General features: G+C 56.3%; 1 protein-coding gene across 3 annotated transcripts; it reads left to right on the top strand.

Moving 5' to 3' along the window:
* The first annotated feature begins 68 nt into the window (after positions 1-68).
* On the top strand, positions 69-21,300 carry LOC311157556 (diacylglycerol kinase beta-like). 3 transcript variants are annotated; one of them, XM_084212294.1, is made up of 25 exons: positions 69-163; positions 2,431-2,507; positions 3,365-3,564; positions 4,313-4,353; positions 4,702-4,941; positions 6,033-6,203; positions 6,891-6,940; positions 7,474-7,548; positions 7,653-7,772; positions 8,651-8,768; positions 9,047-9,135; positions 9,474-9,590; positions 9,704-9,802; positions 10,094-10,207; positions 10,291-10,364; positions 11,028-11,102; positions 11,683-11,768; positions 12,602-12,691; positions 13,376-13,536; positions 14,835-14,899; positions 15,715-15,805; positions 18,662-18,863; positions 19,896-20,016; positions 20,139-20,199; positions 21,165-21,300. In XM_084212294.1, the coding sequence occupies exons 1-25, from the start codon at positions 97-99 to the stop codon at positions 21,261-21,263; spliced, it is 2,703 nt and encodes a 900-aa protein (XP_084068420.1). In that variant the 5' UTR covers positions 69-96; the 3' UTR covers positions 21,264-21,300. The 3 variants fall into 3 exon arrangements, with proteins under 3 accessions (XP_084068420.1, XP_084068419.1, XP_084068421.1); XM_084212293.1 differs by having other exon boundaries at positions 2,431-2,528; XM_084212295.1 differs by lacking the exon at positions 4,313-4,353 and having other exon boundaries at positions 3,365-3,530.
* The last annotated feature ends 4,303 nt before the right edge of the window (positions 21,301-25,603 follow it).

Here is a 25,603-nt window from a genome sequence, read left to right as displayed (position 1 = left end):
CCTGCCGATGTGACCGAGCTCTGCTGGGACCCGTGGCGCTGAGGCTGGCACAGAGGCAGTGGCTGGTGGCCCCTGCAGTGTCCCTGCTGCCCAAAGATGACTGATGGCACGTGGATCTCGCTCAGCCCCACCGAGTTTGCCCAGCTCCAGCAGTACACAGACTGTGAGTACTCTGGGCTGAGCGGGGTGGGTGTGCTGAAAAGCGCTGCTGATCTGTGCTGGACCGGTGTCCTACCTTTCCTTGGTGTCCTCCTGGAAAACTAGGTGATTCCTTCGATTTTTGGGGATCCCCTGACCCCTCACCCTGGCTGGTTGGGGTCCCTGTGCCTGCCTGCCTGGGAGGATGGAGCTGAGCTCTGGGGGCTGGACACGTGAGCTGGGCTCAGTCCGTCTGAAGGCGGCGGCTCCCACGTTCTCAGCAGAGTGAAATGCCAAGCAGGAAAAGCAGCCTGGCTTTTCCCAAACACCAGAGCTGCTCCACAGCGTGCTTTGGGCTGCCAGCCCTCTGCAGTAATTTTCCTCAGTGCTTTTTGCAGAGCAACGCTCTGCTGCAGCTCCTGCTGAGGAAAGGAGATGTGCAGCAGCACCAAAGGGGTCCTGGAGCTGGGAGAAGCTGCAGACAGAGCCTGGGTGAAGGCCAGAGGTCCAAAACCAGGTCCTGGAGGTCTTGCCTGCCCCAGAGCTGGAGTGTGGGCGTGCTTTTTACAGCAGTGGATGGAGAAGCAGTGCAGCTCGTGAAGGTGCTGAGAGCGGGGCAGGGTAGGGCAGGAAAACCACAGGGTGCAGGGAGAAGGGGTGTGAAAGCACAAGGGTGCTGCTTTGCAGAATTGTCATCAGCCTGGGGTGAGCAGGCTGGGTGGGAGACAGCTGAGAGCCAAAGGGAACACGGTGAGCTCTCTGAGGCTGTCCTTGGGGACGCTGTACATCACAAGGGTGAGGCTGGGGACAAGTTCCTCATGGCCATCCCACCCCACCCCACCCTGCTGAGAGCTTTTTGGGGCATTGCCTTGCCAGGCAGAATCTGGGAAGGATTTGCTCTCCCTCAAAAAGCAAATGACTTGGCCAGCATGGGGATGGAACAGCTCTGTGCCCTCTTGCTCTCCTCCAAAGAAGGTTGGGATTATTTTTTCAAAGTGGTGCTCCTGACCTCAGGCAGGGCTGCAGGCAGAGCTGTGTGTGCAGTGTCCCTCTCTGCATCTCATTGTGCCCCTCTGGAGGATGATGGGCTTTGCTTTCCTGAATCCCAGACCATAAAACACCCTCTGTGATGCTGGACTCGGGACACTGATGGCATCTTAGTTTCATCAACCAAAGTGTGGCCAGCCAGGCTGCAGCAGGGACAGCTGCCTTCTCCCCTGTAGGATGGCTCAGCACTGGGCTGGGGAATGGGATTTGGGGTCCTCTGAGGAGGGCCAGGATCCCTCTCCTTGAGTGCCCCAGACATCCCAGACAGCTGTGGTCCAGTGCCACGTTCTGTCCCCAACAGAGGGCTGGGGGGATCAGAGCCAGCACAGCCCCAAGGGGAGAGAGGATTATTATATATTATATATAATTAACAGGGCTGGTGTGTCTGAGAACCCTTCAATGCACATGCCCAGGGATGTGTGTGAAGATGAGGGCTGAGTCTTCACTCACCTTGATATTTTTTTTTCTGCTTTTCCCTTTTTTTTTCCTGTCTTGAAATGATTAATGTCCCTCCAGACACTCCAGCCTTAAGGACACTCAGCCAGGGTGTGTTTACCACTTGTATGGGAGCTTGCATGGACAAATCCAGTGACAGGACAAGAAGGAATGGCCACAAGCTACACTAGGAGAGGTTCAGATTGGATACTCAGGGAAATTTCATCCCCAAAAGGGTAGTCAGGCACTGCAACAGGCTGTGCAGGGCAGTGCTGAGGTCACCATCCCTGGAGAGATTTAAAAACCACGGAGATGTGGGACATTTCTATCTTAGTGCTGGTTAATGGTTGGACTTGATGATCTTAGAGGGCTTTTCCAACCTAAATGATTCTGTGATTCCATGAATACATCTCTATTTCTCCCTCCTGGCACCTCCTGGAGATACCAAAGTGCAGCCTGTGGGATGAGTGTCCCTGCCAGGGGGTGCCAGCAGCCCCCTGCCCTGGGGCAGGGACATGCAGGGTGTGCTCAGCACACCAGAGCAGCTGGGACTGGAGTGTCCACACCTTCCTTGCTTTGCTCTGGGCCTGTGTTTATTTTCATACTGGTAGGAGGAAGTTCTCCATGTATGTAAAGCTCCCAGGCCAGCTTTCCCTCTCTGCCCTGCCCTCTGAAGGTGGAAGGGGAAGCAGGGCACGGAAGGATCCAGAAATTGTACATCCAGCAGACAAACCCCTCCGCAGCACCCTGCTGGTGGATGACAGGCAGCCCAGCGGGGCCATGCTCAGCAAGGTGCTTTTGTCTCCCCAGACTCCACCAAGAAGCTCAAGGATGTTCTGGAGGAGTTCCACGGGGACGGTGTCCTCTCGAGGTACAACCCCGAACAGGTACGGCCGCATGCCCGCCGCTGTCCCCCCGTGCTGCCGGCAGCCCCCAGCCCCCTGAGCTTCCCCAGCCCGGCTCCCCCAGCTGGGAACAGCCAGGAGGAGGCAGGGCTGGCTGCTGGCCCCCAGCTCTCCCCGTGGTTTTGCTCCCAGGACTTGATTCCGTGGCCATCCCAGCCCACCCTGCTGAGAGCTTTCTGGGGCATTGCCTTGCCAGGCAGAATCTGGGAGGGATTTGCTCTCCCCCTCAAAGCAAATGACTTGGCCAGCACGGAGATGAGACAGCTCTGTGCCCTCTCACTCTCCTCCAGAGAAGGCTGGGATTACTTTTTCCAAGTGGTGCTTTCAGAGGGACCTGTAGGTGTGCCAGCAGGACAGAGCCTTCTGCGGGGCTGTAATCACTGGAATCGAGGCAAAATGAGAAAAATCAGTGGGCTGAACATGCAGGGAGGGGCACAAAGGTACCTTGTTATTCCAGGGCACCACAGGACCCTGACTCCAGTGGAGCCACAAAAGCCATTGGGAAGTCATTCTTCTCACAATGGCACTGCCCAGCAGGGAGGGAGGGGGCACAGAGTCCTCAGGAGGAGGATGGTCCCCATGGGGCTGGGCTGGGCTGGCAAGTCCCACTGCTCTGCCCTTTCCTGCCACTGCCCCAGCTCCTGCTGTCACCTGCCTTAGCCACGCTGGCCTGGGCATTGCTGCCCTGCTGCCTCTGGGTGCCTTCAGGGTACTCCAACCACTGGGATTTGGGAAAGCAGCAGTTTTGGGGAGGGCTCTGCAGCTGCTGTGCCCACTGGCACCCTCATGGTGACCTGGACCACCTCCATCCTCCTCCTCCTCCTCTGTCTGCTCCCCAGCCCATCGACTACGAGGGCTTCTGCCTCTTCATGAAGACCTACCTGGAGGCTGATGTGCCTGAGGAGCTGTGCCAGCACCTCTTCACTTCCTTCAAGCGTAAGATCTGCCCATCCTCCCCCGAGAGCCAGCAGCAGAGCCCTGGAGGGGCACAGCACAGCGCCCTGGGTGAGCCAGCCCTGCCACCCAGCTGGGCACGGGGGTACTGTGAGGCTTGGGGGTGGCACCTCGAGGGGTGTTATGGTGTAGTGTTAGGGCTTTGATGAAAATATATATATATTTTTTTTAATCTTTGCTGTGAGGTGTGGCTAGAAATAGAGCAAAGCAGGATTCAGCTTAGGAAGAAAGGACTTTGTTAATTTACAATATGGAAAAAGGAACGTGCAGAGCTTAGAATGAAAACTTTCTAAAAACATTTTTTTTTCTTCTTTCTGATTTTTAACATAACACAGTGATTTGGATTTTTAATTTAGTTGCTACTTTTTAGATAATTGACTCTCAGTTCATTACTACTTTTCAGATAATCGACTTTTAGTTTGTTAAGAAGTCTTTTTGTTCTATAGGCTTTTTTAGGAAACACAGTTGAAACTTCCTGTGTTTTTATGTTACACGTGGCACTGTCTGGAGAATATTTGCTATTGTGACTTTTTTTAATGTTCAGTGGTTTTACTAGGGCTGCTCTTGGGTTTTTCTTTTAAGGATGTTTTGCTTAGTTTTTAAAAAGCGACAGTTTTTTAGTTTTGGGATGCTAGGTTTTTTTTAATTTATTTTTTGGGGTTCAGGAGTTTTGAGAACAGAGATTTTTAACTTTTTTTTTCGCTGTGGCATATAGACATATATAGACAACCCCATCTGTCAGATGGGTTGCCAAGGCTCTGTGCTGCTGCAGGGAGGGATTTCTCCAGGATGCAATGGCACCTGCACTTTCAGAGCCCACGTCACTCTGTCAGCATCTCTGTGCAGGCTGAGGTGGCCTGTGCCTCTGTCCCAGGTGCCAGCAGCCACCCTGCACCTTGAGCAGGCTGTGTGAGCCAGGCACCCAGCTCTGCCCTTCCTGGGAGGATTAGTGGAGACATCTGCTGAAAGGACTATAAATTGCAAAGGGAAAGGGAGAGCACCCCCAGCTCTGGCTGGGGATGGAGGAGCACATCCTGCCTGCCTGCTCCCAGCACTGTGGTGGCTGTCACCTGGGGGTGTGACACTGCTGGGCCAGGCAGGAGGGTGAGGGGGCCCCTGGGGCTAGCAGAGAGGAGCCAGGGTGAGCACCCAGCACCAGCTCCTGGAGGAAGGGACGTGGCCACCCTGGTGTCACACTGCCCTTGGGCATGTCTGCTTGCAGGGATCAATGGGAAAACCCTTCGGAGTGCTCTGGGACGACACACCCCCGAGCCCAAGGGCTGCCACAGCAGCACAGCTGAGCCACAGCCAGCATCCCTCACCCCGGCATCCATCCCCAACGCCTCCCCCAGCTGGTCCAGATCGTCCTCCCAGAAATCCACCGCTGGCACCACTTCTGCTCACAACTCCTCGGGCTCTTCCAAGATCTCCCCCGTGTCTCTGCTCAGCCCTCAGTCACCAGGTGAGCTTGGCTGGGGCTCTGCAGGGAGGCTGGGGCAGTGACAAGTGACAAGCCCTCCCCAGCTTCTGCTCAAGTCCCCAGTGTGGTGGCAGTGACCTCCCAAACTCACTGGCTTCCTGGCATCCTGGCAAGCTTAAGCTACAGATCCATCCCATAGAGTCCCCATCAGTCGATGTCTTAATTAGCTGGCAGCATCTTGTGTGGAGGGGGAAATTGGCAGTGAGTCACAGCTGCCCCTTGCCCCAGCCCCCAAGGAGGGGCCCCTCTGCCAGGAGCATCCCTCCTGCTCTTGGCACGGGCATCAGTGAGCGTGGGCTGTCCTGGCACACTGGCAAGCTGCCTTGCTGCCCACTGAGCTTCTCCCTCCCTCTGGGTGGATGCTTGTTCCCATCAGGACACATTTCCCCAGCTGCCCATCCTGCCCATAGCTGCAGTGATGGAGGTGTGGCTGTATTAGCAGGGACTCCTGTGGCAGGGGGGAAGGAATGATGAATCTGACTCCATGTTCTCAGAAGGCTAATTTATTATTTTATGATACTATAATATATTAAAGAATACTATACTATACTATACTATACTATACTATACTATACTATACTATACTATACTATACTATACTATACTAAAGAATACAGAATGCTAAAAAGATAATAATGAAAACTTGTGACTCTCTCCAGAGTCCCCACACAGCTTGGCCCTGATGAGTGAAAGCAACTCACAGCAGAATCCAATGAAACAATCTCCAAGCACATTCCAAAGGGGCAAAACGCAGGAGAAGCAAATGAGATAAGAGTTGTTTTCCTTTTCTCTGAGGCTTCTCAGCTTCCCAGGTGAAAAAGGGATTATTTCAGAGAATGTGAATGCCACAGGAGTCTGCACCCCAAGGACTGAGTGGCCCTGCCCAGCCCTGAGCCTGTGATGGCACCAGCCCCGAGTGCCCTTTTCATGCCCATTTCTGTGTCCCCTCTGTGTCTGTAGTGTCACTCAGTCCCATGCCAAAAGGGTCCCTGCCACAGAGCTCCCATGTCCCACCTGGTGACAGTTCCTGCTCCAGTGTCATCCCTGTGTGTGGCCTCTCTCCCTGCCCACAGGCACGAGGAGCGTGGAGAAGAGGCTGCCCTTCAGCCTGCGGAAAGGCTCCAGCTCCCTGAAGGCCACCCCTCCTCCTCCTCCCACCCCCGTGGCCCAGGTGGTGCACCTGAAGGACATTGTCTGCTACCTGTCCCTGCTGGAGAGGGGACGAGCAGAGGACAAGCTGGAGTGTAAGTGTCACCCTGGGCTGTGGGGAGGGGGACCAGGGGCTCAGGGTGTCACCTGCAGGGGGGCCTGGCTGCTCCTGTCCACTTGGGAAAACCTCTCAGCATCCCCTTCTGCTCCTGCCTGTGTCTGTACCACTTGTGTGGGAGTTTGCATGGACCAGTCCAGTGAGAGGACAAAAAGGAATGGCCACAAGCTACACTAGGAGAGGTTCAGATTGGATACTCAGGGAAATTTCATCCCCAAAAGGGTAGTGAGACACTGCAACAGGCTGTGCAGGGCAGTGGTGAAGTCACCATCCCTGGAGGTATTTCAAAGCCATGGAGATATGGGACATTTCTATCTTAGTGCTGGTTAATGGTGGGACTTGATGATCTTAGAGGGCTTTTCCAACCTGAATGATTCTGTGATTCCTTCTATTTCTCCCTCCTGGCACCTCCTGGAGATACCAAAGTGCAGGCTGTGGGATGAGTGTCCCTGCCAGGGGTGCCAGCAGCCCCCTGCCCTGGGGCAGGGACGTGCAGGGTGTGCTCAGCACAGTGTCTGCCCAAGGGGGTTTGATTCTCCCCAGCCCCAGTGTCACATCCCAGCCTGGCTGAGCCAGCACAGTGCTGCTCCCTCCCTGGAGCTCCAGCAGCCTGGGTGCCCTGGGGCTGGGCTCTGATCCTCAGCAGCTTCTCTCCTCCCCGCAGTTATGTTTCGCCTCTACGACACGGATGGGAACGGCCTCCTGGACAGCTCGGTGAGCCCTCCCTGGGGACAGGGAGCAGGGGCTGCTCAGGGGGCTGGGAACCTGCAGGGCACTGCTGGGGTGCCCCCTGCCCTGCTGAGGGGCTCCACAGAGGGGCAGGGATGTGGGAAGGGAGGAGGAAAGCAGCAGCTGGGCTGCAGAGCTGGGGATCACATGGCAGCTCTGGTGCATCCAGCAGGAGCTAGGAAAAAATCCACCCACCGAGAATTGTAGCACTACATCAGGTCGTGGTGTTTCAGGGAAGAAAAAAAGTCATGCACAGCTCCTTCTCCTGTGATGTTTTCTCCTTGAAATAAAATCTGGTTTATCAGAATAGTTCTTCCCAAGGAAAATCCTGTACGGATTTTCTTGTAGGGCAGAAGGCCCTGAAAAAAGAAGGAGCACCCATTGAGGGTTGGGGTTTTGCTGGGACTGGGGTAACCTTGGGCATGTGGGGATGTAGACCTTGGGGGCTTGGAGCTGGACACTCTGCTGCTGCCTGGAGCCATCCCTGACCCTGGGCACTGCTTTGTGTGTGTGCTTAGGAGCTGGATCGTATCATCAACCAGATGGTGCACGTGGCTGAGTACCTGGAGTGGGACTCCACCGAGCTGAAGCCTGTGAGTGCTGGGGCTGGGGGCACCAGGGGCAGCTGCAGGGGCTCTCAGCCACGGCCCTGGGTGGCATTGCTGTCCCACACACCACATTCTGTGCCCTCCTCCAGATCCTGAAGGCAATGATGGAGGAGATAGACTACAACCACGACGGGACGGTGACGCTGGAGGAGTGGATCCGGGGTGGCATGACCACCATCCCCTTGCTGGTCCTCCTGGGCATGGAGACAGTGAGTGACCCTGAGGACACCTGGTCCAGCCTACCCCCAGCAGCCCACCATGCACTCACACAGCCCCACACCGGCCCCCAGCCCCTGCTGACACCCCCACCCTGCCCCCTTCACCCCCCCAAATCTTTCCAAGTGTTTGCTCCTTGCTATCACAGTGCACTCCACTTGGATGAACATTTAATCAAAACCTAAGATGGGCAGGTCACAGTCACAGCTGCCCCTTGCCCCAGCCCCTGCCACCCCCTGAGGAAAGGCCCCTCTGCCAGGAGCATCCCTCCTGCATTTTAGATACCTAAAATGTTATCTCCTCTTGTAGAGCGAGGCTTAAAGAGCAAAGGTGGGCTTGTTGGGACCCCCTTTATTTCTCTGTCTTGTTTTTCCATCCTATTGGCTTTCGTTTCTTTCAAGTGCACACCCCTGGCCATCAGGTAATAATTTGCAGGGAAAGATGGTTTTGCTCACGTTCCCCTGAGAGGTGGGGTGGGATTTTTTCTGGCAGAAAAAATCAAGAAAGCAGGGAATTTTAGCTGGCTCCTGCAAAGCACTCATGCCTGGCCCCAGACGGAGGGGTTTGTGCTTTTGTCACCCCGTGGTGACAGTGGTGCCTTGGCACCAGATGTGAAGTCACCTTCCTGTCGTGGCTGGGTCCGTGGGAGCTGGAGCTGGATGTGCCCAGGGGGATGCAGTGGCAGGGATGCTCTGGGGACCACCAAGAGAGAAGAGGAACAGGGAGAGCCCATGATCCTTCCAGGAGCCACCTCCCAGAAACACCATGGGCGTTTTAGGAGAGGAAAAGCTGATTAAAATGAGAGGCTGAGGGCGCTGGGATTCTTGGCAGCAGGGCAGTGACCTCCACTCTCCACTCCCCTGCCCTGCAGAACGTGAAGGATGATGGGCAGCACGCCTGGAGGCTGAAGCACTTCAAGAAACCTGCCTACTGCAACTTCTGCCGCACCATGCTGCTGGGGGTCCGCAAGCAGGGCCTCTGCTGCTCCTGTGAGTCCTGCATCAATGCTGGCCAGCCTGCTGGCTCCTGCCACAGCCACCCCTGGGGAGGGAGGAGTGGTCCCTGTTAGTGCTGAGCCCCGTGGGTGCTGCAGGCTGAGTGGGGAGGGGGCAGCTGCCATGCTGGGGAGTGATGCTGGCCGTCTTCTTGGTGGTACGTGGGGTAGTGGTGTCCTGGTGGTGTTGGGGTAACAGCTGGGCTGGAGGGGGTTACAGGGCTTTTCAAACCTGAATCATTCTGTGGGTTTGTGATTTTTGTCTCTCACCAGTCTGCAAGTACACGGTCCACGAGAGGTGTGTGTCCAAAGACATTGCTTCCTGCATCAGCACCTACGTTAAATCCAAGAAAAACACAAGTGTGAGTAGGCAGCTGGTGCATGTCTGAGCCACTGGGTGTCCTGGTCTCCTGCTCTGCTTCCCCATGGCTTCTTCCCCTGGGTTTGGCCCCTCACATCCTGGGCAGCAGCTCATGGGCATTCCCAGCATCCCAAGCCTTGCGGGATGCTCCCCATCCCCAGTCCCCAGGCACCCACACAACCCCCAGCTCAAAGATTTGCCGTGGCTCTGCAGAGGGGCAGGATTGGATCAGCAGCATCCTGCAGGACAAGCTTCCAAAATCCTGATGGACACCCCTAGCAGGAGGGAGGTGCCTGTGGGTCAGTGGGTGCTGTGCCACCATGTCCCCATGCCTTGCAGGTGATGCAGCACACCTGGATCGAGGGCAACTCGCCTGCCAAGTGTGACAGATGTCACAAGAGCATCAAGTGCTACCAGGGCATCACTGGCCTGCACTGTGTCTGGTGCCAGATCACGGTGAGTGCCCGGGGCTGGGGCACACCCTCAGTGCCTGCATGGCCAGCTCTGGGCTCCTGCTCAGGGGAGGGCAGGTGTCCTCTGCTCCACATCCCTTCCTCCCACCCCTGCAGCTCCACAACAAGTGTGCCTCCCATGTGAAGCCAGAGTGCGATGGGGGCCCGCTGCGGGACCACATCCTGCTCCCATCCTACATCTGCCCAGTTGTCCTGGTAAGTGCTCCCCTTTGTCCTGGTGAGTTCCCCCCCTTGTTCTGGTTAAGTGCCCCCCTTGCCCTGGTATGTGCCCCCCTTGTCCTGGTGAGTGTCCCCCCTTGTCCTGGTAAAGTGCCCCCCTTGTCCTGGTGAGTATCCCCATTATCCTGGTGAGTGCCCCCCTTGTCCTGGTGAGTGTCCCCCTCCTCGCTGCCAGTGACAGGGGCCCTGTTGAGGCTGCTGTGCCCCCCCTGGCTGCTGGCCCTGCCTGCTGGGCAGGGTGGGCACCCACCCCTGGGTTCCCCAAAGGACAGGCAGTCCCACTGCCGGCGCTCCGAGAGCGACTCCCCTGCCAGCACCAGCCCCGAGGACAGCCAGGCCTTCAAGTTCAACTCCACCACAGTGGATGGGCAAGGGCTGCAGGTATGTTCCAGGTGCTGCAGGTGAGCTCTGCTGCTGAAAACTGCACAGGTGAGGCATTCACAGCTGCCTTTTGTGCCCCCCAGATCAGCCCTCAGCCCGGGACGCACCCGCTGCTCGTGTTTGTGAACCCCAAGAGTGGAGGAAGGCAAGGGGAGCGGTAGGTGGGCTCCTGCCTGGGAGCAGCCTCCCCCTAGGGCTGCTGGGCATCACTCCTGCTGTGGGAATCACCTTCGTGGTGTTATAAATGAATACTCCAATTTCATAATTATTAAATAATGAAGGGATGCATTTGGAAAAAACCACAAGCAATTTCGACTCTGAGCTGGGGAAACCCAGGATTTGGCCTTTGGCCACCAAAGTCCCCATGGGTGTCCAAATGTCCTCTCTAAGGGGTCTGTTTTATACAGTCTTTTGGGCTCTGGAAGGGGCTTCTCTTTAGCATATTTTAGCATATTATTGTAGTTTTTCTTTCTTTCCAGCAGTTATCCCCCAGTTTGTTTCCCAGAACCGGTGGATAATTGCTGGAATCCTCTCAGGTGAAAACCTTCTGGGATAAACTTCTGATGATGCCTATCCAATGCTTCCTGCTGGGGTCTTGTCAGACCAAAAAAAAAAAAAAATCCCTTGAAATATCCATTCCTGGAGACAGTCATCTTCCTGGTGTTTGAATTTCTGTCCTTATCACTTAGCTTATTGCTGCTTGTTGCCTGACGCTGGTTTTAGCACACAAAATGCTGTGGGTTTTAATTTCCTTTAGCACTAATTATTTTATAATAATACAGATATCACAATGGCATCCCTGACGTCTCTCTCCTCCCAGGGTGCTCCGGAAGTTTCACTACCTGCTCAACCCACGCCAAGTGTACAACCTGGACCGTGGCGGGCCCACGCCAGGGTAAGGAGCTGCTGCAGGTGATCCTGGCAGGAAAATTAACCCACCAACACCAGAGGAGACAGAGGAGTCCCTTTACTTTATTCCAATCAAGGGAGAGGCCATGGGGCATTCCCCTTGGATCTCTCTGATTTTTGGATGACACAGCCTCCCTTTTTATCCCAGTTTCCCGACCACATTTCCCTTCTCTCTTTCCCCCTTGGCTGAGGTACTTGAGAGATTCAGACTTCCCAAAACGCCTGATACCAAAGATTTCCCCCTAATGTACAACCCTTCCTTTTCATTTTTAATTCTTACAGAATTTAGGGTTTTTTTTCTTCCCCATTGTTTCTTTCATCTCTCAGTGTCTAATTTCGTTTATCAGCAAACCTAAAGTCTATTTGTAGAAGCAAATATCTTTTTCCATTCCTCAGTCAGTGGAACCCTTCCCATGGTTTCTTTTATCTTCCAGAGCTAGTTTTCTCTACCAGCACACCCACAGCTTGCTTGTAAAGACAAATCTGCTATTCCTCTCCATCCTCTGCCCCCTCCTACGGGGCCCAGCTCCCCCACATCTCCCCCTGTCTCTCCTGCCTTTCCCCAGGCTGAACTTCTTTCGGGACACCCCGGATTTCCGTGTGCTGGCCTGTGGAGGGGATGGCACCGTGGGTTGGATCCTGGACTGCATAGGTGAGTGAGCACAGCTGTGTGCCTGCAGAGCATCACCCACCTGCATCCTTGGTGGTGTGCCACAGATTCCCCATATTCCCCCAGGGAAAGTGGGGTGGTGATGGTGAAAAAGGTCAGTCACTTGTTTTTAAATGTTTAAAAGTTTAATAGTCATAAAATGGTTATAAATATAGCAATATAATTAGAGTAATAATAATTTGGACAATTAGGATTAGGGCAATATGAGATAATAAAAACAAAGAGTTATGGATGTCCAGGTACCTCTTTCTGGGCAAAATAAGCCCAAAAGAGGACCCACGTTAACAGAGGATTAACCCTTAAAGCAACAGCCTGTTGCATATTCAAACACCTCATACATGATGCATAAATTCCATTCAAACACAGGATTCTGGCTGGGCAGTGTCAGCTTCTTCCTCTGAATCCTGATGGCATCATCCTGCACGAGCAAGGCAGGAAGAAGTTCATTTCCCCTGATAATGGAGCAATAAATTCTTTTTCTTTGAAAGATTTAGGTGTCCTGTGGCTGCTATCTCAGTGCAAGTCCTTTCTTTAGAAAAAAAAGTATCCTACATAGCATAGTTTCTATTTTAACATTTTGTCATAACCCAAAACTATATTTAACACACTACATAAGAGAATTAACACAGCATCACTTTCTAACACAACACACACAACATTCATTTCAATGTTTGCGAAAAGCCAATCACCAAACACACATTTTTCACAGCAATCCTGCCAGCAGCAGTTCCAGGCTGCTGGCAGAGGAGGGGCACGGAGAGGAGCAGGCAGTGAGCCTTGTCAGCCCCAAACCTCTCCTCTCCCTTGCCCTGCAGATAAGGCAAACCTGGTGAAGCACCCGCCCGTGGCCGTGCTGCCCCTGGGGACTGGCAATGACCTCGCTCGGTGCCTGCGCTGGGGAGGAGGTGAGCACAGGGGGGACCTTGGGGACCCTTCAGAGGGGCCAGGGGAGGGAGGGCTCCTGTGTGACAGTGATCACAGGGGTCCCAGGATGAGGGAAGAGATGAGAATGTTGACTCCATGTTCAGAAGGCTGATTTATTATTTTATGATATATATTATATTAAAAGCAATACAAAAAAAATAGAAGAGAGGATTTCATCAGAAGGCTGGCTAAGAGTAGAAAAGGAATGATAACAAAGGTTTGTGTCTGACTGAGACAGCCCGGACAGCTGGGCTGTGATTGGCCATTAATTAGAAACAACCACGTGAGACCAATCCCAGATCCACCTGTTGCATCCCACAGCAGCAGACAATCATTGTTTACATTTTGTTCCTGAGGCCTCTCAGCTTCTCAGGAGGAAAAATCCTAAAGAAAGGATTTTTCATAAAATATCATAGCTACGCTCCTGGGATGAGGTTCAGAGCTGCATCTAAGCCTGGTGCCTCTAACTCCTTCCAAAAAGAGCAGCTGCTGCTGCTTTCTGAACCCTGCATAGCTGGGTCCTGCCCAAACTTTTCCATTTGGAGAGCCATGCCACGAGCTAAAATCTCTGCCGCTGCTGCAAGGATGTGCCATAGCAGCACCCCCAAGTGCTTGGCACCTGCCTGTGCTCCCCTTCATCCTCCTTCATCCTCTTTTCCTTCCAGGCTATGAAGGGGGCAACCTGATGAAGGTGCTGAAGGACATAGAGCACAGCACAGAGGTGATGCTGGACCGCTGGCACATCGACATCATTCCCACTGACAGGGAGGCCAATGGGGATCCTGTCCCATCCACCATCATCAACAACTACTTCTCCATTGGGGTGGTGAGTTCCATGGGGCAGGAGGGGGCTTCCCCCTCCCTGTTCCTCCTTGCTCACTCTCCCAACCTCCCTCCATCTCCTGGTGCTGAATTTGCAGGCAGTCCTGACATGGGAATAGATGAGAATCTCGACTCCATGTTTCAGAAGGATGATTTATTATCTTATGCTATATATTATATTTTTTAAAATGATTTATTCAAACTATACTGAAAGAATAGAAGAAAGGATTCCATCAGAAGGCTAGCAAGGAAAGGAAAGGAATGATAATAAAATCTTGTGACTGCTCACAGCCTCGACACAGGTGGCTGTCATTGGTCATCAAGTAAAAACAATTTCACATGCTGGGTAAACAATCCTCCAAATCACATTCCAAAGCAGCAAAACATGGGGAAGCTGAAGCTTCCAGCTTCTCAAGAGAAAAGATCCTAATGAAAGGATTTTTCAGAAAAATATATCTGTGGCATCCTGGTTTTGTGGGTTTTTTTCTGGTTTTATTGTCGTTTGTAAAGGCAGCACCAAGAAACAAAAGCAGGCATGGGATCTCTGTCTTCCCAGCAGGAGTGTGGCAAGAATGAGTGGGAAAGGAGCAGGGTTCAGGGAAGTTTGGGGTGCCAAAGACAAGAACACCCCACCTGCCAAGACATCAGCAAAGCCCTGCTTTGGTGTTTGGACCCATGTTCCCCCACATTTTCCTGACCTGGAGAGGTTGGGGAGCCTGGGGAGGATGACAGCCCTGTGCCACGGGGGTCAGTCCTGAGAGCAGGAGTGTTCTGGGGAAATCCCTTCTCTTCCCAGGGGCTTGCAGCAATTTTGCCCTGTGCCAGGGCTGCCACCATGGCAGGGTCACTCACCTGCAGCCCTGCAGGATGCTTCTGGGCTCACACTGGCTCCTGCTAATGCAGGTGGCATCTGGTGACAGCTCCTGAGCTGGGCTTAAACACCCCCACTCTGCACAAGGGGATGAGTTTCAGGAGAGCTGCCAGGGTGCAGGGCCTTGGGGTGTCCCCAGAGCCCCACTGGTTGTCTTTCCTCCCCTCTCATCATCCCCTCCATGCAGTGAGGAGGGAAGGAGCTGAGTGCACTAATTTGGGAATTTGTACCAAATTTGGGAAGAGCCTGGCTGAGGGTCCCTCCATCACCTTGGGCCATCAGTGTCCTCCTCAGTGACACCATGTCATTGTGCTGCAGTGGCAAGCATGAAGGGCTGAGCAGCCCTGCCCTGGCTCATGCCCAGGGGACACACACAAGGTGTGGCTTCTGTTTCTGTTTCTGTGCCTCTGATGTCTCTGTGCCCCCCGCAGGACGCCTCCATCGCCCACCGCTTCCACATCATGAGAGAAAAGCACCCTGAGAAATTCAACAGCAGGTGAGGGCTCCCCGAGGGCCCCCTGAGAGCTGGGGGGGTGTGGGGGGACCCAGCACCCCATGCACCAAGCCAGGAGGGTTTGGTGTCTGGCCAGCCTTGGGGGACAGGCATCAGGCAGGCAGGGTGGGGGTTTGGGATGCTCCTCCAAGCCCCGTGCGGGGTGGCAGGCTGCTGAAGCTCAGCCACGCCCCCAGGTAGGTTCATTCATGCTTGATAATGAGTGTGGAATGCCAGGACAGGCAGGAGCAGGCCGGGCAGGGAGGGCAGGGCAGGCAGCAGGTCACAGCTCGTCCCCGCCGTGCTCAGGAAATGGGGCGGTGGCAGCAGGAGCCGCGGCTGGTGAGCCCCATCCCAGGTGTGGAAATACCTGCTGGAAAAAATCCCTGAGTGGACCAAAATGTCTGGCTCTGCCCTCCAGTTAGCTCCTCTTGGATTACAGCCTCTCCCAGCTCCCCCTCCAAGCCTGGCTCAGCAGCTGATGCAGGGAAGGAGCCAAGGTCAGGGTGGTGCTGAGGTGTGGGACATCCCCTCCATAGGGTGCCATGTGCTCTGACAGCACATCCCATGCCTGGGGAGCACCCAGCACCCCCATCCTCCCCTCTGGTGGGTGTCAGAGCCCCCAGACAAACCCTGGTCCCACCACACAGCTCCCTTGGGCCAGCATGCTGGTGGTCCCTCTCCACAATGGCTTGTGTCCCCATCCATGGCTCATGTCCCCATCACAGCAGCTCCAGACAGCCTGGCAGCCCATCCTGCTGCTGGCTGGGGCAGGATGCTGCTTCCAGGTGGGATACTGACACGTCTCTGTGCCCCAGGATGAAGAACAAGCTGTGGTACTTTGAATTCGGGACGTCAGAGACCTTTGCAGCCACCTGCAAGAAGCTCCATGACTATGTTGAGGTTGAGGTGGGTTTCCTGGCATGTGTCCCTGGCACAAAGGCTTTTTGGAGCCACTGCCCATGGATCCCTCAGCTCTTTGAAGAGAGGGTGCCACCTCTTTGACCCCATGGTGGCTGGGCAGGACCCCTTATTCCACCACACAGCCCTTGCTGCAAAGCCAGCCAGCTGTGGGCAGAGGAACAATCCTGTATTCCCCACTTCCAGCTGTATTTGAGAGCATGCCTGGAACATTCTCCCTGTAAATTCTGCACTGCTCCCAGCCCTCATTGGATGACATGGAAACAGCCTTTAATTAGAGCTGGGAGGAGGGCCCGTGGTTGCTAAGAGTGCTGTCACTCCTCTGTGCTGGGGATTTGGGCTGTAAACTTCCATCTCTCCCTATCTCTGGATAATCCACCCTTTTATAACTTGGGCTGGAGGGTGAGGGGAGAAAGTAGCACTTGCAAGAGGTGGTGGGAGTCAGAGCAGTGGTGGGTGCAGGGTGCTGGTGGTGGGCACAGAGCAGAGCTGGCCCTGCAGAGTGTGCCCATGGGCTGAGGGATTTGGATGCCTGTTTCTATGCAGGGAGTTTCTTCCCTTCCCAAAGCCTGGGGAGGGTATCTGCACCCTTGGAAACTTGTGGGAAGGGGCAGGACCGGCATCAGAACCATCTCACCCCTTCCCCATCCATGCTGCACTGTCCCAGGATGGATAAAATCCGTGTTTGTGGAGTTGAGTGCTGCTGGAGATGGGCACGAGGTGCCCCCTGTTCCTTCTCTGGGTGCTCCCCACCAAGTGTGCATCCCCAGCAGCCAAGCCCACGGCCAGGAAAGTGTTAATCCCACAGCCTTTGGAGTTGAAAGCAGCCGCCTGTCCTCCCTCCAGCTCCCAGGCAACTGTCAGCCTCGCAGAGAAATAGCAGTTTTGTTTTGGAAATTGGCACTCCTTCCCCCTACAACTCCTGGAAATGAATTTGCTTTTTCCCCCAGCTGCAAATTTCTCCTTCCAGCCTCGCTGCCGTCAGCTGCCCCAGCTCAAAGGGCCCATTGTGGCTCCCTGGCAGGAGCAGGAGCAGGAGGGCTCTGCAGGGAGAATCCAGAATCCAGAATCGCTCCTGCCCGCGGCTCTGGGCGGGCGTGGGCGGCCCTGGGCAGGAACAGGCTCCTGCTGCAGCATCCCAGCATCCTGCACTGCTGGCAGCCAGCTCCCACCCCATCCATCCCAGCCCACCCCATCCATCCCAGCCCACCCCATCCATCCCACCCCATCCTATCCATCCCACCCCAGCCCATCCCATTCCACCCCATGCCACCCCATCCCATGCCACCCCATCCCATGCCACCCCATCCCATGCCACCCCATCCATGCCACCCCATCCCACCCCATCCCATCCATTCCATCCCATTCCACCCCATCCATCCCATCCCACCCCATCCCCATTAATCCCATCCATCCTATCCACCCCATCAATCCCATCCATCCCACCCCATCCCCATTAATCCCATCCATCCTATCCACCCCATCCCACCCCATCAATCCCATCCATCCCACCCCATCCCCATTAATCCTATCCACCCCATCCCACCCCATCCCACCCCATCCCACCCCACCCCATCCCATCCCATTGGGAGCCACTGCTCCGAGCTCTGAGGTCTTTTCTCTCCCTCCAAACCACACCATCTTTACATTGCATTGAGAACTAAGGGATTAGCATCCTTTCCAAGCCTTGGAGAGACAGCTCTTCCCTCCCAAACCAGAAGATTCCTGCTTTTTTTGCTGTTCTAAAAATAAGATCCCTCAGCATCAGGGGAGGCAGGAAGGATCTGACACATGGAGGTGTGAGCTCCTCACACACGGGGCTGGTGTCCTCAGCAATGGCCAAAGGGGTGGGAAAAATCAGCTCTAGACCTTTGTTCAAGGAAAACACCCAGGAAGGGAGCAGCAGAAGGGGTTTGTCAGCCCATTTCATTCCTCTCAGCTCAAGAAGTGAGGGCAGAGGTGCCTTTGCATCACCAAAATGCCAGGAAAAAGCTGTGCTGGGATTTGCTGAAGCACAGAGTGGCAGGTGAAGAGCAGATGCCTCGAGGAAAATAGGAATGATTTACAGGAATTCAAGCTGGGTGGAAAAGTGGCTGCTTTCACCAGAGGTGTTTAGGAAGGGGATCTGTGTCTGGGTGGCGTGAGAAGAGCTGAAATTAAGAAATGCATTTCCATGGCTGGTGCTTTCAATTCTGTGGGAAAGCTGCAGGCAATGGATATTTTAACTTTCACAGGGAATTCTCAGCCCTGCTGCACGACAGCAAAGCCTGGGATGCCAGTTCTGTGTGCTGCACTGTGCTTTGCTCTCCAAAACCTGACATTTTTCCCTCTGACACCTTCCCCTAATTTCCTTCCAGCCTTATTTCTAGTTTCCAAATAGCACTTGAAGACAAACTGGTTTGAGCTACATTTTGGGCAGCCAAACTTTCCAGTCCTTTGGAGTCAGTTTGGATAAGGAGAGGGGGAAGGCAGGTGCTGGAGCTCCTTGGGTGGAAGTTGCTTTAGGGTCAGGGTGGTGTTCCCTCCCAATTTTGGGTGACAGCCCCGAGTCCAGCCGAGGTTTTATGTGCTCCCCCAGGAATTTCCCTTTTGAAACTGCCATTTTGGACCTGTGGTAGAACTCCTGTGGAAGCAGAGGGGAGAGCAGCACAAGGAGTGCCAAGGAGTTGACAATAACTCTAGGAAAAATGAGGGGGGGGGGGGATGTTTGCATCTCCAGCCACTCTGGAGCTGTCAGTGTCCCCTGGAGACCACCCAGTGTCACTCTGTGGCAGGGAGAGGGAGGAGGGGGCTCCACGTGGTGGGCACAGCTCCCCCCTGACACCCCCCCCATGTCCCTGGCAGTGTGATGGGACCCTGCTGGACCTGAGCAACACATCCCTGGAGGGCATTGCTGTGCTCAACATCCCCAGCATGTACGGGGGCTCCAACCTCTGGGGAGAGACCAAGAAGCAGCGTGGGTACAACAGGCTGGGCAAGAAGGGGCCAGAGAAGGTGCCAGGCACGGTGGTCACCGATGCCAAGGAGCTGAAGTTCTGCGTGCAGGGTGAGTGGGGGGCACCAGGGGAGGGTGGGGTCAGCACAGGGGCACTGGGCAGTGCCTTCCACCATCTCTGGAGCAGCAGCAGTACTGGAGGGGTTTGAGCAGCTCTGTGTCTTTTGGGGTGACTCTGTCTGGCAGAGGGAGAGCTGGAACCCAGCTGCAGAGCTGGCACCAAGGACTTTTGTCAGCACCTTGCCAATGTGGGGTTTGGGAGCAGCAGGACCCACCCTGAGCCCAGCTGGCACCTCCCAGCCACTGCTGAGGTCACCAGAGCCACCCCCGTGGGCAGGGACAGCCCAAAGTGCTGGCAGTGCTGCCCAGTGGGGAGGAGAGGGGTACAAAACAGCCACACACAGAGTGCCTGGGTTTGCCACCCACCAGCTCCCACAGTGGGTGGGAATCAGCCCCCCAGAACAGCAGGGTCACGTCCCTGACTGTCCCTGTGCTGGCTTGTCACTGTCACTGAGCCAGTGGGATACAGGACAGCATCCAAAGGGACTGCAGGGGACAGCAGGGGTGGTGCCCTGGGGACATCCCCACTCCTGGGTGGGTGAGAGGGCACGGGGGGCTCAGAGGATTCCTCAGGGCTCACAGGGGTGGCTGTGAAAGGGACATGAGGCAGAGCTGTGCCGTGGTCAGGTGTCCTTGCTGGTGGCCCAGAGGAGCTGTGAGAAGAGGCCATCCCCTGGGATTTGACCATTCTGTCACATGTGCTGGCTTCTGGGGAGCTGCAGCCCCCAGGGCACCCAGACAAGGGTCTGCAAACCCTTCATGCACTGCAAACAAACACTGCAAGGGCTGGTGGGGATCTGGGCTGGCACCATGCAGGCTGAGGTGCTCTTTCAGACTTTTGCTCCAAAGATTTTGGCTAGCAGCATTGCCCAGTGCTGGAAACACCCAGCTTGGTGGTGTCAGGACACAGAGGACATCGGGATAAATCCCCCCAGTGCCACCAGGACAGCCAGCAGCACTGAGGGCAGAAGGAGGGGGATTCCTGGGGATGGGGCGAGCAGCTCAGGTCCCTCTGTCCTGCAGACCTCAGCGATCACCTCCTGGAGGTGGTGGGGCTGGAAGGCGCCATGGAAATGGGGCAGATCTACACGGGGCTGAAGAGCGCGGGGAAGAGGCTGGCCCAGTGCTCCTCCGTCATCATCAGGTATTTGTCCCCTTCTCAGCTGAGTGCCCGAGCCAAACCTGACACCTGTGTCACCGAAACCTGACACTGTGTCACCGAAACCTGACACTGTGTCACCGCCTTCCCTTCTTTGTGCCTCGCAGGACGTCCAAGCTGCTGCCCATGCAGGTGGATGGGGAGCCCTGGATGCAGCCCTCCTGCACCGTGAGTGCCCAGGGAGGGGCAGGAGGGGCTGGGGATGGGGCAGAGGGGGCTGGCAGGGTGTGGGATGGGCAGCAGGGGTGGCAGGACATGGGGATGGTGACAGAGGTGGCAGCACAGCAGGGTGGGACAGCCTTGGCTCCTGCTGGCAAAGCTGCTGGGCTTGGAGGGGGTTTGGTGCTGGGTTTGGTGCTGGGTTTGATGCTGGGTTTGGTGCTGGGTTTGGAGGGAGCCTGGTGCTGGGTTTGGTGCTGGGTTTGGTGCTGGGTTTGGTGCTGGGTTTGGTGCTGGGTTTGGAGGGAGCCTGGTGCTGGGTTTGGTGCTGGGTTTGGTGCTGGGTTTGGTGCTGGGTTTGGTGCTGGGTTTGGTGCTGGGTTTGGTGCTGGGTTTGGTGCTGGGTTTGATGCTGGGTTTGGAGGGAGCCTGGTGCTGGGTTTGGTGCTGGGTTTGGTGCTGGGTTTGGTGCTGGGTTTGGTGCTGGGTTTGGAGGGAGCCTGGTGCTGGGTTTGGTGCTGGGTCTGGAGGGAGCCTGGTGCTGGGTTTGGTGCTGGGTTTGGTGCTGGACTTGGTGCTGGGTTTGGAGGGAGCCTGGTGCTGGGTTTGGTGCTGGGTTTGGTGCTGGGTTTGGTGCTGGGCTTGGTGCTGGGCTTGGTGCTGGGTTTGGAGGGAGCCTGGTGGTGCTGCTGCTGCTGGGTGGCCACAGAGCTGAGCTGTGACTCCGTGCCCTGCACTCATGGCACAGCCATTTCTTGCTTCATGGGCACAGCAGCACTCCTCCCTGGGGGAGCTGCAGCAGGGCCTCCCTACTATTTCTCCTCTTCCTCTTCCCATCCCAGCAGGACCTGGATGTGATTCCAGAGCTCTTTGCTCCAGGACTGAGCTGCTCCCAGCTTCGTGGGGTCACTCCTGAGAGTCCTGGGAGGGCTCAGGACCCTCTTACTGAGCTGGGTATTTCTGCTTCTTTTTAGGTCAAAATTACCCATAAAAGCCAGGTGCCCATGCTGCTGGGCCCCCCCCAGAAGAGCAGCTTCTTTTTCCTGAAGAGGAGGAACAGAACTCGGGATTAAAGCATCACCCAAGGATCCACAGCCTGGAGCACTCAGCATCCCAGGCACCTGGGGATTATTTATCCTGGGAAGGTCTTGTAGGCTCCTTCCTGATCACCAGAAGCATCCTCTCAAGCTGGGATGGAAGAAGGGGGAGAAGGCAGGCTGGAGCAGTGAGCACATTTGCTGGAACAGCACTAGGACTGGGATTTTATTTTTTTTTTCCTCCCTTTATTTAAATTCCCTCCAGCCAAGCTGCCAGTGAATGTGCTCCTGAGGCAGCACTGAGCTCCACTTATTTATTTATCCTCCTCCTGAAGACCACTGGATGTCTCACTGCAGTGGCTTTCTGTCCCCCAGTCCTTGCAATGGGAGGAATTATTTATTTCTTTAGCCCAGGGGAGCCACCTCAGGCACTCACCCCTGTGCTGTGGGGTTTGAGAGAGATGCAAGAGCCATTGCTGCCAGCCCTGTGGGACAGGTTGGGGACAGAGAGGAGACTGTGTTTTTACAGGGAAATGGCAAAAAAAGGGATTTTTTGGGGAAGCAGGCCCAGCTCTGGGCTTTGTGTTCATATTTATGTATTTATTTAGCAAACTTTGGACAAAAAAAGAGACTCTGGGGGGGTCACCTTTTTAGGAGCCCAGATTGGACACAGACACCACCTCCCCTCTCTGCTGGCTGTCCTCCATGGCATATCCTCCTTCCACATGGACTTTTCCTCTCTCCTAAATCCTGCCAGCCTGTCCTGGGGGCTGGAGACCCTGGGGACAGACATCCAGAAACTCTTCTCCCTTGAAGGTGTCCCCAGCACCTTTCACACATCTCCCAGTGTGCTCTGCCAGGCTGGTGCTGCCCCTGATGCTCTTGGGCTGCAGGGAGTGGGGCAGGGGGGCTGCACCTCCCTTTCTGTAGGGCCAGTTCTCCCCACAGCCCTCTCCAAACCCAAGAAGCCTCACAGATGATGACAGCTGGGGCCCACTTTTGGTGGCATCACCCACGGATGGACAGAGCAGGGGATGCAGTTCCTCTCCAGGATGCACAGGGACCAAAAAGCAGATGAATGCAAGGAGTTTGTGGTGGTCTGAATGCGCTCCCAGGGGCCAGGAGCTGGCAAGGCTGGCCCAGGGGAAGGGCTGCTGGTTGCTTCTGCAGTCACCCAGTGGTTGCATGCAGCCCCATCCTGAAATAAACCTGCCCCCAGGCAGCTCCCTTGGGCTAGAGGAGCCTCCTGTGCTGCTGGGAGCAGTGTGTGGCCCGGGGGTGTCACTGCAGGCAGGAAAATTCCTGCTTGTCCCCACTGTGTCCCTGCCACAGGGCTGGGACGAGTCCCCCTGTCCTCCCCAGTGCCCATTCAGCCCCTCCTGATGCTGCAGGTCCCTGTCCAGCAGCATTCTCTGGCAGAGTGCTGCCATCACTGCTCCAGAGTGGCTGGAAGGGACCTGCTGGTGACCTGTGTGCACAGGCAGGCGTCACCACAGTGCATCAATCCACCCTCCTCCTCCTCCTCCTCCTCCCTGTCCCCCAGGGCAGCTGTTTATGAGTAGCCAGGTGAAAGCAGATGGAGCAAGGCCAAACAAAGCCCAGCTGCCTCCATCTCCCCGGTGCATTGCCAAGGGCAGCAGTGCTTGGGGAGGGTGACAAATCCACCTCAGCCATCTCCAGAGCTCTGCCAGCAGCAGGGTGACAATCTGTGGGATGGCAGCACACAAGGTCAGCAGGTTTGGTTCTGTTTCCCTGCCCACTCAGCCCCAAGGCAGGGTTTTGTCCCAGATGGGGAACCAGCAGTGTGTGGGCAGTCAGCTGTGCTTTCCCTGCTCCTTGCCCCCGTCACAGTTTGCTGGGCTCTGGGCAAAGAGCAGCGCTGGGGGCTCTGCTGTGCTTTGCTGTCTGTGCTGGCACAGCTGGGGCAGCAGGAGGGCACTGTGCCTGTACCCTTGGCCCTGGCAGTGCCAGGGGAGAGCAGCTGGAACCCAGGGGAGAACGCTCAGCCACGTCCTGCAGGGCACAGAGAGCCCAGGGCCACCGCTCTGGGCCAGCGGGACGGTGACACACCAGCAGCGCTCTGCCAGCCTCCAACCCAGCTGTCCCCTCTGGTGGCCAGGCAGGTGATCCCTGCCCCCTACCCAGCTCCATCTGCTCCCACACTGCCAAAGGCATGGTCCAACAGGACAGCCAGTCCCCACCTCCTCAGCCTGATGGTGCAAAGGTCCCGAGCCAGAGGGACCCACGGGGCTGGGACTGCAGCCCAGCTGTCCCTGGCTGCAGGGAGGATGGAGCCATGCAGCTGAGGGGCACTCGAGGCCTTGACCCCCCCCGTTCCCCAGTGCCTCCCAGTTCAGCCCAGCTCCCAGACCCCCAGAGAAGCCCCGGGGGGCTGAGCCAGTCCCCGTGTGTGTCCCCGTGGTCGGTGTCCGTAGCGTCGCGCGTCTTGCCGTGTACACCCGGGTGCTGTGGCCTTGCCTCCAATAAAGATGGTCATGAACTCCTCAGCTGCTCCTGGGCTGCATGGGGGTCATTGCTGGCCAGGTGTGGCCCTCTGGGCACTCAAAGAGACGGTGCCCACCCCAGGCTGCCGGGGCTGAAGGGGTGCAGGCGGCAGCGATGGAGTGGTGCTCAGTGGGAGCTGCATCCGGCTAAATTTGGAGCCTGCAAAAAAAAAAATTTTTTTTTTTTTTTTCATCAGTGGGGTCTAAATTTAGCAGGCACCGGTCACCATCCCCCCCTGCCAGCCCTGGCTCTCCAGGGGTTTCAGCTCTTCCTGTGAGCTCCCACCTGCCTGTCCCACGGCTGTCACCTCTGCGTGTCCCCGGGGTGCTGAGCAGCCCCCAGCCAGAGCAGATCTGCAGCTGCCCTGGGCTCCCCGTTGTGCCCCCAGCTCTGCAGGGACCCCCACATCCCCGCTGCCCCCCGTGCTCCCCAGCCTGGGTTTTGCCACCTGCCTGCCCATGTGTCATCTGCTAATTTTACCTGCAGTGATTTCATCGGTTGCCTCTGTGCAGAGGGGAAGTGAGAGGCTGCAGAGCCCCCAGGAACGGGCTCTGAGCAGCAAGGACACCCCGTGCCCTCTGTGCTTCCTGTCCCCAGCAGCCCCCCTCCGTCATTCCAGCCGGGACACGATGGCACATGAGCTACCTGCCACGATCCCGGGGGGTGGAGGTGGCCCTGGGGGACTCTGGGAGCTCATTAGCAACCCAGCATCCCCAGAGCAGCTCCCTCCAGCAGCCCAAAGACATGCTGGGCACCTCGCCCAGGACACTGACAAGCCCATGACCTGAGCATTTCAAGCTGGCCAGGACATCTCTGTACTGACAGGCTTCCGAATCCCTGGGCAGCTTCCCAGGATCCGAGCAGAAGGTTCCTCTCCTTCCCAAGCTGATGTGCAGTGTGTAACCAAACACCTTGTTTTTGCCTTCTCCAGCAATAACTTCCCAGTCTCCCTGCCCAGCAATGTGAGGCCTCCCCACAGCCCTTTTATCCTGTGCAAACTGCTGGGTCCTCCCTGAGCAGCCACTGCCAGGTCCCCACGGCAGGTCTCGCCCCTATTCTTACAGGCAGGGAAACTGAGGCACTTAGCAGGGAAATGCTGCGGTGGGGGGCCTGGCAGGCACCCAGCAGCACCATTCTGTCCTAAATTCATCCCCAGGCCTCTGGGACGTTTGGTGTCCTTCAAGGGTGTGTGTCCATGAATCTGTTTGGAGGGATCCGTGGCTCCAAAGCCCTTGCAGGTGGGAGCCGTTTTTCCCATGCCCCTTTTTAAAGGCAGCCCTGGCTGCAGGGGAAGGCTGCCGAAATCAGTGCTCAGGCTTGGCTTAGCCCTGGGCTCGCACGGACGCTGCCTTGCTCATGTGGAACCACGTCCCAAGAAAGCAGAGGGGACCCCACGGCCTGTGAGGCCCGAGGTCCGTGCCAGCTGCCTGCCTTGCTGTGTGGCAGCTCCTTGGGCACGTTGTGCACGGACCCGCTCCTTCTCTCCTCGCCACCCCGAGGGTTATCCCCTTCTCCCGCGGTTCTCCCACCCCCGGGCCGCCCGTGGAACCCCCATCCCCGCTGCTGCAAAGGGCCGCGGCCCCTTTAAATCCTGCGCGGCCCCGGCCCCACCCGTCACTCTTTTCCCCCTTCTATTTTTTTATGAATGAAAAACGTTCCGGGCGGAGCCAGGCAAATCGCCGCGCGCCCATTGGCGGCCTCCGCTCCCGCCCACTCAGCCGTTCTCAATGGTGCTCGGCGGAGCGGCGCGCGGGCGGGCACGGGGCGACCCTGCAGCCAATCAGACGGCGCGGGCGGCAGAGCGGCGGCACGCCATTGGCCGGCGCGGAGGGTAAACAAGCGGCGCGGGGCGGGGCGCGGCGGAGGCCGCT

This window comes from Fringilla coelebs (assembly GCF_963513975.1).
Source record: "Fringilla coelebs genome assembly, chromosome: 10".
Lineage (NCBI taxonomy): Eukaryota > Metazoa > Chordata > Aves > Passeriformes > Fringillidae > Fringilla > Fringilla coelebs.
This window is presented reverse-complemented; position numbering and strand designations above follow the sequence as displayed.

Coding starts and splice junctions, on each gene's coding strand:
- LOC311157556 (XM_084212293.1), top strand. CDS start 97: ATGACTGATGGCACGTGGATCTCGCTCAGCCCCACCGAGTTTGCCCAG. Junction 6,204..6,890: donor AGCAGAGGACAAGCTGGAGT/GTAAGTGTCACC, acceptor TCCTCCCCGCAG/TTATGTTTCGCCTCTACGAC. Junction 7,773..8,650: donor TCCTCCTGGGCATGGAGACA/GTGAGTGACCCT, acceptor CCTGCCCTGCAG/AACGTGAAGGATGATGGGCA.